The sequence below is a fragment of the Gastrolobium bilobum genome, unplaced genomic scaffold (genome assembly GCF_033153095.1).
Source record: "Gastrolobium bilobum isolate Gb01-03AN ecotype WA unplaced genomic scaffold, APGP_CSIRO_Gbil_v1 utg45939, whole genome shotgun sequence".
Taxonomy (NCBI): domain Eukaryota; kingdom Viridiplantae; phylum Streptophyta; class Magnoliopsida; order Fabales; family Fabaceae; genus Gastrolobium; species Gastrolobium bilobum.
Window position 1 is genome coordinate 55,275 of NW_026897233.1, and position 12,189 is coordinate 67,463.

At 35.1% G+C, this 12,189-nt stretch overlaps 2 protein-coding genes across 3 annotated transcripts; one reads left to right on the top strand and one right to left on the bottom strand.

Moving 5' to 3' along the window:
- The first annotated feature begins 942 nt into the window (after nucleotides 1-942).
- Nucleotides 943-2,151, top strand: LOC133305063 (cytochrome b561 and DOMON domain-containing protein At2g04850). The gene has a single exon (XM_061505187.1). It carries the CDS (start codon nucleotides 946-948, stop codon nucleotides 2,149-2,151), a length of 1,206 nt encoding a protein of 401 aa, XP_061361171.1. The 5' UTR covers nucleotides 943-945.
- A 3,672-nt stretch (nucleotides 2,152-5,823) lies between these two features.
- LOC133305047 (heterogeneous nuclear ribonucleoprotein 1) lies at nucleotides 5,824-11,878 on the bottom strand. Of its 2 annotated transcripts, XM_061505160.1 has the most exons (5): nucleotides 11,660-11,878; nucleotides 11,432-11,555; nucleotides 10,848-11,074; nucleotides 9,325-10,525; nucleotides 5,824-6,442 (listed from the first exon to the last, which is right to left on the bottom strand). In XM_061505160.1, exons 3-5 carry the CDS (start codon nucleotides 11,067-11,069, stop codon nucleotides 6,429-6,431), a joined length of 1,437 nt encoding a protein of 478 aa, XP_061361144.1. In that variant the 5' UTR covers nucleotides 11,070-11,074; nucleotides 11,432-11,555; nucleotides 11,660-11,878; the 3' UTR covers nucleotides 5,824-6,428. The 2 variants fall into 2 exon arrangements, with proteins under 2 accessions (XP_061361144.1, XP_061361142.1); XM_061505158.1 differs by lacking the exons at nucleotides 11,432-11,555; nucleotides 11,660-11,878 and having other exon boundaries at nucleotides 10,848-11,090.
- Nucleotides 11,879-12,189: the final 311 nt, after the last annotated feature.

The window sequence follows — 12,189 nt, forward strand, 5'->3', positions numbered from 1 at the left end:
ACTTAACTCACACAAATCTGTTGTTTAAGGTTTGAAAATGATTATCCAGGAATGAAATATAATTTGACGATTTTACTATATGAAAGGTAAAATAGACGGACAGTACTGTATATAATTTTAAGCGGCATTTAAGTTGATAGAAGTGAAAATAAATTATATTAATTTTTTTTTTAGGAATAAGTGGTTTTAGAATAAATTATATCAGGGTATATTAATTCTGGGCCATAGAATTCTTATGTTGCATGAGGAGGATTCTACGTCCCTCAGACACAGCCAGTTGGGATCCCACGTAAGAGAAAAATAAACAAAAAAACATGAGAATAAACAAAAAAACATGAGGTGCTACTTTCGAAGGGACAGCTGGAGAAAAAAATCTAATTCCTGCAACATAAGATTTGATTTTCCCATTAATTCTATAATTGTTTTTTTTTTTAGCTTAGAATTCAAAATATAAACATAAGTGAGTTGATGAAAGACTGTATTTCATTTGCTTAAAAACAAAATTGATGGCGAAGTTCTAAAGTCTGAGCTGAAATGATTATGGCATAGCTTCAAAGCCAAGCACAATATGGGAACATCATAATTTTGCCGTATCTCATGAAAATAATAACAACTACCATAAAAAGGAGTAGCCTCACTAGACATAATAGTATCTCAATATGATACTGTAATGCCCTTACTCCTATTGGTTAGAGTAAAGTTCTGAACCAATTACAATGTCTCATAATCAGCCAAAGCGTCCATTTCTATGATCCACCAAACGCATATACTATTGTCTTTCCTTCAAAGTTAAGCACCAACAAACAATATTCACTTACATGCTCAAAATCCCATAATGTCACACATTACAATCTTCCCCTCAAGACATCATTACAAAACACAAAAATTGTTAACAAAAGCTAGCTAGCTAGAAAACCATTGAACCATCCTCTCCCTATCCCCACCATGCTTCTGCTTTATCTCTTCCTCCTTCTCCCACTTTGTTCTCTTCCCCACATTGCATTCTCATCTCATTGCACCATAGAAACCGCCACTAAAACATTCCAAAAATGCATGAACCTTCCAACCCAACAAGCCTCCATAGCATGGACCTTTCACCCTTACAATTCCACCTTAGAACTTGTCTTCTTTGGAAGCTTCATTTCACCTTCTGGTTGGGTTGGATGGGGAATCAACCCTAGTTCGCCGGAGATGACCGGAACTCGTGCCTTAATCGCCTTTCCGGACCCAAACTCCGGCCAAATAGTCCTTCTACCTTATATCCTAGACCCAACCGTCAAGCTCCAAAAATCTCCTTTACTCTCTCGTCCTCTTGACATCCACCTCCTCTCTTCAACCGCCACCATGTACGGCGGCAAAATGGCCACCATACACAACGGCGCCGCCATCCAAATATACGCCACAATCAAACTAGAATCGAACAAAACCAAAATCCACCTTATTTGGAACAGAGGACTTTATGTTCAAGGCTACTCACCAACCATTCATCCAACTACAACCAACGATCTCTCTTCAATTGCAACATTTGACGTGTTGTCAGGATCATCAGCTTCTCAACACACAGATCTCACAACGATGAGAGTGATTCATGGCACCATAAATGCAATCTCATGGGGTATTCTGTTACCAATGGGAGCCATCACTGCACGTTACCTTAGGCACATCGAAGCATTAGGCCCTGCATGGTTTTATGCACATGCAGGGATGCAACTCTTTGCTTTCGTTTTAGGAACTGTTGGGTTTGCAATCGGAATCCGCCTCGGGGAACTGTCGCCGGGAGTGGAATACAAGCTTCACCGGAAGCTTGGGATTGCTGTGTTTTGCCTTGGAGCTTTGCAGAATCTGGCATTGTTGTTTAGGCCAAAAGCAAGGAACAAGTTCAGGAAGTATTGGAAATCGTACCATCACTTTGTTGGGTACTCTTGTGTGGTGCTTGGGTTTGTGAATGTGTTTCAAGGGTTTGAAGTAATGGGGGCTAGCAGGTCTTATGCTAAGTTGAGTTACTGCTTGGGACTTTCTACTTTGATTGGTGTTTGTATAGCTTTGGAGGTGAATTCTTGGGTTGTGTTCTGTAGGAAATCCAAGGAAGAGAAGATGAGGAGAGAGGGACTTATTGGAAGTTCTGACAAAGGGAGTGGCATCCATAATTGACATTCATCAATATATGTTTTAAGGATCTATACATTTTGGCTTTGTCATCTCATTGGTGTTTTTACATTTTTTTTTTTTTTACCAATTTTAATGATTTTGAAAGGCTAGCTTCCTGAATGGTCAAATGATGTTTGTGGGCAATATATTTGAAACATAACAGAGTAAGCATGATGCATGAATTCAAAGAACTTGATTCGTAGAATTCAGTTAAAGTTTGATTGAGAGCGACGTGGAGGTGGTCCTGATACAAATTTAAAACCAAAAGGGGTAAACTTTTGCATTGGGGGTAGCAATGCCTTACAACTTCTTGTCTCGTAATCAAGTAATGTGAATTTTTAGCATTTCACTCCAAAAGGGGTAAACTTTTTGATTGGGGTAGCAATGCCTTATTGCCTTTGAAGTTTGAACCATCTTAAAGTGGCAGGGGGTGTTAATACGTGTCTCGCGCTGATAACCCGTCCCTCCTCAAAGATAATTGGGATCAGCTTGGTATTGTAATTCACATTTTAGTGTATTGTATTTTTTTTAGGGGTTGATTTTCGAGGTATTCTTTCCGTTCTTCCTAAAATCAAAATCATTTGGTTTCGGGGTTCGTGAAATTTATATTTTTTGTAATTTTATTTTGGATTATATTATGAGAAAAATTATATTTACAAACTCTTGCAAATTACACCAAGTATGACCGATCATACTCTAATTAAGAGTCTTGCAAACTATACTAAGTATGACCAATCATACTTCAATTAAGAGTGTATAACAAGTCATACTTAGTGTAATTTGTAAAAAAAGTTATAAATAAATCCTTCCCCGTTATATTATTACTTATTATGACTACTCTTTTTTCCCAAATTCTAAAGCGATATTGTTTTGAGTTATAATATATAAATGGGTTCACTTTTTCTGTATTTACTGCAGATAAGTTATCTGCAGTATATCTAATATGATATCGTTTTGGGATGAAAAATCATGATATTTTTATAATTTTAATTTATTTCAGGGTTATTATAGTCTCTATAATTATAATATTTTAATATTTCAATCTCAAAACTATGTCATTTTAAAAATAAATACAAATAATTTATATGCAATAACTGCAGAAATATTTTTCTTTATATAAATTTGTATAAATATCGTTCAAGTCAAGCCAGTCATTGAGTAGGTCATCGTCACTGGGTCAAGTCCAAATCTAAAACATTTGAATGTAATCAAAATATCAAATGTAGTTGGGGTTGAGTTAAACCAGGCCTAGGCCTAACCCATCCAATAAATACTCCCATGCATACTGACATTCCGAATAGGACTGCAGGATAACTAAAGGTCTATTTATTTATTTTTATCTTACCAAAATATAACTAAACATGAATAAAAAGACAATTCCATATCTATTCTTCCTCATTTGAACTTTTATGTTATTCGATATTCCTTGCTCCCACTATCGATTACATATACCTTTTTTTTATTTCCCATCAGAGCTATAAGGGAATCACTTAAGGTAGAGACATGATAAATGAAAGGATATGATCTGCATTTCAGATGTGAAAATGTCATGAAATAAGGAGCAAATTCGATTCAACAAGGCTGGGTGACTTACTTCTAGTGTAAAAGTTAACAACATGATTTACCTGGCACAGTTTGAGAGAAGAAACAGGTTCAAACAAGGGTATAAGGGAGGAGAAATCTTATATACAAAAGTTTTCACTTTATTGGGCTCTTATTAAGTCTTCTGGTGGATGTAATATTACTTCCCGAAATCAGCTAAAATATAAAGTACTTGATATTTGCTTTGAAAGAAATTGTTGTTTGACAAATATTTAAAGCAATTGGAATCTATTCTAATATACTATAAAGTCTTGTCTCAATTTAGTAAAATATTCTAAAATAGTTGCAATGTCAAAAAAACAAAAACACAAGCAAAAGCAGATTTTAGGAAATAACCATCGACTGCCTTTTCAAGTATTTTGAATGGAAAGCAAGTAGTTTTCACAACGCCGGAATTGATAAGTCGAAGTTAAACAAAAACTTAAAACTGAAATATAAAATAAGCCATCAAACAAGTTCGTTGATAAAAATCAGTTGTTTCAATTCAAATCTATTGATATTTCAGTTATGCAAACAGAAACAGCTACAGCACCTAAATGCTATGACTTACTATAAAAATATTGAACATAGTGCAGATGATGAGTAAAATATATTATTATTATTATTATTATCGCGATGATAATAACCAGTATGAATGGCAGAGACCCTTGACTAGCTAACCATCCATGACTAGATGACAAACACTACCAAACTGCTGACAAAACCTAGGTACCAATATAATCAGCCAACCACTGCTTTCTAACTTTGTAGTTACAGCAAAGCTTTTACAGTAATATATAATGAACCTGCATCATGTCGACATCAAATACCTACTCAACAGTTTTATAAATGATGATTTTTTTTTTTTTTTTTTTTTTGGTACATTGCCAGGAGGTATCCTCATTCAACCTTCTCCGGGCACCATGCCCTCGGGGTACGGCCCGTTTGGGCTAGCCCCTCATTGTAACAGTGGGTGCACTAAGCTTCGCAACCGGAGAAAGGACGAGACTAATCCTCCAACCGAAGATTTTTTGGCTTATCCTCTGGCCCCCAGAGATTTTCCAAGAAACTGCTTGAGGCAGGATTTGATCCCTGCACCAAGCAATCCCTTGGGAGCTCAGCTGCCAACTGAGCTACCCTTGAGGGTTAAATGATGACTTTTTAGATTAACTAATTTCGTGACAAACTCTTTAGACGTTTCATTTGATGACAAGCAAATCTTTATTTTTAAAGGACCAAAGTAGAGGATGTACTCAAGAATTATTAGTGTTCGCGGTCTGGATTGGATTGGTTTTGGAAATAAAAATCATCTGATCCAATCTCTTCGGTTTGATCATGTAATCATCCATTCGGTTTGGATTTTTTTCAAATCCGATTCGATCCAATCTAATTTTTTTCGATTTGAATTGGATCGATTTTCAATTTTTTAAAAATCCTAAAATTAGTTTCATGATTATTGTGCAACGTAACATCTTTTGTATATATTGACTTTGTAAAAAAAAATTGAAATAAAAAAAATCAGTAAACGATAATATAATTTTTTTTTTTGTTAGCAATAAGATATGAAGCTCTACACAGATAAAATTTTGTTGATGAAATATAACTAGATTTTTTCTTGAGTTTAATTGATGAATTAATGCGTCTTGAGTTTATAAATTTTTGAGCTATGATTGGGGAAATGACCAAGTAGGTAGAGGGGATCGGTTTGGATTGGATCAATTTTCATCAACTCATCCAAAAAACGATTCAATCCAATTAAAATTTTGTAATGTTTTTTCGGTTTTTGATTTTTCGATTTCTGATTTATTCGGTTATCGATTTTTCGATTCGGTCACTGTGGTTTGGATCGATTGATGAACACCCCTGTCAAGAATCGTTTGAAAAAATTCATTTGTATTTATTTTTCTGACAAATTATTTTATTAATGCATTGCTTTATTGTATGATGCTTACAAGGTCTACAAATCTTTCAAATGACATAGCAGTGTAAAAATGGCCAACTCTACTGCACTCTAATATAATATCTTTAAAATAAAAAGTATAATAACAATTCTAAAAACTCCATAGATTTGCAATAATGCCAAATGGGGGAAAATCCACTTCTTACACATGAAGTATGAATTTGTAGCGTAAAATATTCCCCTTCAGAAAAAGAATCAGAATATATTTGGAACTTATTCACGGGGACCCTAGATGGGTATCCCTTCAATGTTTCACACTAGTAATCAACAAAAACCTCAGATACAATCTGCTAAAAGCAAACCAAAATGATGGATGAAGAAACAAACAATTCCTGAGCAGAACCCACAACTTTGAAAGACATTACAGGCAAAAATCTACCCCTCAAAAAAAAAAGAAAAAGGAAAAAAAGAAATGCTGTCCATCTTTTTATATTGCTGCCTCACAAGTGATGCATGATACACTTCCGCTATATCCCGCAATCAGATTTTACATCTCAATCAAATCCCAAAACCCCAAAACCTAAACAGTAACTCAAAAAACTCAAGCCTTAACATTCCCTTGTAACTTCTATCTCTATATCTGAATCCTCAAAACAGGCACTCCAGTTAGCTCTAGATAACGAAACATCTTTTGTCTTAAAAAAGAAATACAGTAACAACAGTGGTGTGCAAAATTCACAATTCACCTGCTTCACTGGATTATCTTCACCTACAAGTTCGTGTCATCAAAATGATCTTCCTATGTAGCAATTCCTGAAAGATAGAAGTTTATCAGTGTTGGCATACAAGACAATCAAAATTGCAAAAACTAAAAAGGACATATTACAAGTAAAATGCATCAAATCTAATTTCCATCCAATTCATATGTTGCTGTAAAAATGGAACACTATAAAGGAACATACCGCAGAAAGAGTTCTAGTGAATTCTAGATGAGTTTTACTAAATGACAAAATCAAAGATAAATTCATATCAGCTCCCTCTCACTTACACTCCCGATCAACTTATTAAGACTTGAGAGATTGAGATTCATTGATTGGAGAAATTTGACCAAAGTATAAAATATCATACAGAAAAAGTTAATGTAAAACTGCTTTTTCAATACCTGTGACCTCTCAATTTTCACAGCTTATAAGTAGATTTCATAAAAGATTAGAAAGAAAAACAATATAAATGTGAGGAACACCATCCACAGTTATGTAGTAGGAATTTTAGCATATGAAGAACATGTCTCTCAAAAGATGTGCCCATGCAGCAAGAAGCTTACTTATCCAATAAAATAAGGCACAAAGATATTCTTATTAAGGACACGGATTTGAGAATACAGGGAAAGGGGCAAGTATAAAGAACTAAAACATATATAAATGGTCAATGTCACTCCCTTGTACAGGAATAACCGTAGAGCAATAGAATAATTGACATGATTGGATGATGTCATTGCAACTGTCGAAATTATAGGGATTTAGGTGATAGGGAAGGAAGAAAAGAGAGAATACAGACTGAATAATATAAAATCGGTATTGATTTGTTGTGTTATGATGTTATATAAACTACAAAGCATAAATTCCTATTTATACTAATATTAGACTCCAAATCCTAATTAAAAGAGGAAAGCCATGAAATATAAAGAAATAAGAAAACTATTCCTAAGAAATCATCTAAGATATTCTAAACTATTATCAGATACAATCAAGATATTATGAAATGTTTTTCATATATTCTAAAACTCTCCCCCAAGCTAAAGCTTACTAAGCTTTAAACTTTTTACAAACAAACACTTTAAAAATGAAAATAATCAAACAATATAATCTAGACTCCTCAAAACATGGTTGGAAAGGCAACTGGAGAGATGAGTATTGCTGAAAAAGCAACTCAACAAGATAGATGGAATGATCATCAGCTTGAAGAGCTGGTTGAAATGCTGCAAGGCCAAGGAAGAAGAGACTTTGCTGCAAGAAAGCAATTCTACACAGCAAGAAGTAAAACATCTCCTCTAGGTTCATCAAGAACAACATTTGAAAGTTTCAAAACACAAAAAAAAACTTAAGAGACCCAAAAAATTGAAATTGAAATTGAGATTGAGACTGGTGTGCATCACAAACAAGGAAAGAATTATTTGCTAACATGACTCATCAATGTGATGAAGAAATCACCATCAATATGATTCACAATGGAAGATTGGTATAAATCACAACAAACTCATTACTAACTCATTATTGTATGACTCATTTGTTAGAAAAGAAGTCATCGAAATGATCGTCGATGGGAAGGGAATAGCATGAGCAAGGTCAAGCAAATAAAGCCAGAGCATCTGCAAGAATAACCTAGGCCCAAAGAACGTCTGAGACAAAGGTCGGTAACAATGCACGTCTGGACAAAGACAAGCAGAGCTAAATTGCATATGGGACAAAGATCGGCGCCAGAAAACTTCCAAATTTCTCCCCCTCAAGGCTATGTTGGCATTGGGAAAGAGCCAACTGAGTAAATAACACTACCAAATAAATGCCAGAAAAAGGTTGGGCAGAGCTGAATAATAGTCTAAAAAGTGCCAGAAGGAGGCGTGACAGGACTAGATTGCCTGTATTTAGGCACAGCTAGGAGAAAAGCACTGTTGTTCCGTGGACACTGATAAGGTTAAAAATATTTGCTGCCATTAGACATTGAGCGCAACAAATTTATGGTTTGTTGAGAGAAACGAAAAGTAAAGAATCATGGAGATAATTACATTTTTCAATAGAGTTTCAAATTTTAATAAACACAAAAACGAAATAATGATGGGACAATTCATGTAGGATGATACCGTTCTGATACTATGTTGAAATTATAGGAATTTAAATAAGCAAGGAAAAAAAGAGAGAACAAAGACTGTGTAATATGAAATTGGTGTTTACTTGATGTGTTATGAAGTGATACAAAACATTAATCACCATTTATACTAATATTAGACTCCAAATACTAACTAAATAAGTAAATAAATCACGAAATATAAAGAAATAAGGAAACTATTCCCAAGAGATTGTCTGAAAATACTCTAAACTATGCTAAGATACAATCAAGATATTATGAGATATTTTTCATATAAGCTACCGGTAATCATTATGAAAACAAGCTTTTTAAAAATATGCAAGCACAACTTTGCCTGACTAATCAAATATAGGTAAGACCTTACTCCATGAAACATTAGCTGTAAGCCAAAGAAATGCAAAGCAATAAAATCAATGGATTGAGCATAGAACAAAGAACTAATTACAAATATTGCATAATAATAGCATATTTACCAAGGAGAAAAAACAACAAACTTCAGTCAGAGATCAATTAGAACAAAGAATCAATTACAAATATTGTATAATAATAGCATATTTACCAAGGAGAAAAAACAACAAACTTCAGTCAGAGATCAATTAAATATGGATCTGACATTTACTGATAATGCCAAGCAACTAGTAGAGGACATTCGTCCAGATTTTTGCAGAAAAGTTCAAGTAATACTACAAAAATTAATCTTTGTCTCAACCTTTTTTGAGGTTTGTAGAGATAGTTATACTGTTGGTATACACTAAAGTCACATTATTATTTAAGTGGGGAACAGAGGAGACTGACTATAAAGTTCAGCTAAATATGAGTAAGGCGGCTCTTACCCCTATTTGGCTGCCTCTTATTAACAGTATAACCACCAACATAACCAGGAGAACTCTTGGCAGAAACATCCGAAGCTGCACCACCAAGTCCATAACCGAAGGGACCAGATCCATCTTGCTCAGAATTTGAAGATCGCCAAGTGGGATCCCCATACACTGAACTGTTATTGTAAAAATCAGCAAGATCCCCATCAACACCGCCATTTGTTGCAGAGTATGAAGATGTTGGGGCAAAAGTGGTACCACTGCTTCTTCCATACCCTCCAGTCCCCAAACCAAAACTGTTGTCGCGACCTCCATATCCAAGGTTGCCACCACTCTGAGACACATTGTTCCCTCCCCCATGCCCAGAAATTGCTGAAGAACCCCAGTTGACTCCAGTATTGCCAAATGTGTTTCCTCCAACACTCCCACTCCCTGATCCAATGTATGCACTGGAATTTGCAGAACTTGTTCCATAACTGAGGCCACCATTCCCCCACAAATTTCGAGTCACAGAACTGAAGAAAGAATTGTTTCCTCCATTACCACTGTCATATCCAACAGGACTGCCAAACCTATTGGAGTTGCCAATAAAATAAGGATTCAATCCCCGACCATAGTTAAGATTGCTACTGAAATTTGCATTACCCCCAAATCCAGCACTCAAACCTGGTTCGAAATTCATACTCATTCCATAACCAGATCCAAATGGAGCAAATCCATTTCGACCTCCAGCAACAGGACTGAATCTACCATCCACCCGAAGCCCATAGCCTCCAACAGTACTTGGAGTGTAACCTTGGGTGAAGCCATTTAAGAAACTATTGACCCTACTCAGACCATAGTTATATCCACCAAGTGCAGTGCGGCTTGGTCCTGGCGATAACTCCTTAGGAACTGCTCGCTTGACCTCAACCATTTTACCATTCAATTCATGAAACGTCCTATGTAAGACCTTGTCAACAGCCTCCTCAGAATCATAAGTGATAAATCCAAAGCCTCTTGGCCTCTGAGTGTTGTGATCATACATTACTACAACATCTGTTATAGTCCCAAACTGATCAAAGTACTGCTTGAAATCACCCTCTGTCACTGTTGATGCTAAACCTCCAACAAATATCTTTCTTGTGCGACCTGGACCAGGAGAACCATGGATGCTGCCACTGTTTCTACTCAGTATGTTCTGATCATCTCTGGGAACTGCTTTCTTTGCCTCAACCTAGTGATAGTTGAAACAGTATTGACTATAAAATCGGAAAAAAAGAAAAAGATTTGAAGACCTATCAATCCATACAACAGATGCTTAGAAAAGGAAATAATAATGAAAAGAAAAGGATATAAGGTTAGAGAATACAAATGCAGAAAAAATTATTTACTTTTGGTCCATTTTACAATCTAGCAAAGAAAATTATGAGAATAGAACAAATTTTGTAAATCGAAGTACAATTCGATATCATTCTGATGTTATGTAATTCAAAAAGAGAACCTTAATGTCAAAATGCAAGTCTTAGACTTAAAAGAGGGTTATAACAAGTAATTACCATCCTTCCGTCAATGTTGTGCTTCTCTTTTATGACTATTTCTGCAACAGCTGGGTCGGAAAAAACAACAAAACCAAATCCACGAGCTCTACCTGTTGTCCGATCCTTCATTATCACTGCTTCCACAACCTCTCCATACGCACTGAAATACTCCCTGAGTCGCTCTTCATTTGTGTCCCATGAAATTCCACCAATGAATAACTTCCCATTATCTGATTGCATTTTATCTACAAGCAAAGACATACTTCATCCACTAAGCTCAAAAGCTTACAAATGCAAGTGGCAGCAGCATCATTAGAAATGAAAAAAACCAAGCTTCTTAAGCACATAACTAGGAGGGTAACAGAAAAGGCATGTTCCTGCCGGATCCAATCCAACTCTTTCCACCTAACATGGCTATAGCATAAAGAAAAAAAAAAGAACAAGACCAACACAAAAAAAGATAAAAACAAAATCCTAGTCTCGGATAAAATGCGAGCAAATCCAGGTAGGATAAAATCAAAACTTGATAGCATTACCATTTATCAAATTGTTCAAATACAAAAGTAGTCCCAAATATGATAGCAAGACATAACAAAGAATACCTTAAATTATGACAAACTCAGAAACTGTATTAACGATGCAAATATAGATATTGTCGGATTCAGTTTGGACACATCGGATCCTTTATCAACATCAAGCAGTGAATCAAGCAAGAACTAAGCACTCCTGGAAAAACCCATAAAAAAAAAAAAAATCAATAATCAAAGATCCAAAGGCACACCCAATTGAACAAAGATCAAAACTTCAATCGAGATTCCGTAGAAACCCACCGATTGAAGACGACCCAGATGGCAAATCTTAAGATCTGAGGGGAGGCACAATGAGATTAAGAACAGAGGGTAGGTTCATTATCTGGCTATGCCTCCCCACCCTTTTCTTCTTCTTTTTTCCAATTGTTATTTAGATTATCAAATGCTAATTCAGTTAACAAACCGATTGCAAAATTTTATACACAAAATAAAATTATAGAAAGAGAGAGAGAGAAACACATCAAAAGTTTATAGGGAGAAAGCCGAGAGAGAAGCTGCGAGATGTCTGGTGTGAGCATTATATAGGACTCTGCAAATGGGAGATGATGATTTTCTTTCCTTCATTTTCCTTTTTCTTACACCAACGTTATTATTGAAATTATTATTATTATTATTATTATTATTGCCTTCAAGTTCGATTTCAAATTAGAGAATAATAAAAAATGGGAATCTAATATTTTTTTTTGTTTTTCACGTTATTTTTCGAATTTATTTAATTTCATTTATAGGCCTAATCAGTATACGTTAGTAAAAAAAATTTAAAATAATAA

Bases quoted from the DNA above. Each gene is read 5' to 3' on its own strand.
- LOC133305063 (XM_061505187.1), top strand. From the start codon at position 946: ATGCTTCTGCTTTATCTCTTCCTCCTTCTCCCACTTTGTTCTCTTCCC.
- LOC133305047 (XM_061505158.1), bottom strand. From the start codon at position 11,090: ATGTCTTTGCTTGTAGATAAAATGCAATCAGATAATGGGAAGTTATTC. The intron at 10,526-10,847 runs GTAATTACTTGT...AACTATCACTAG, and splicing joins ACAACATTGACGGAAGGATG to GTTGAGGCAAAGAAAGCAGT.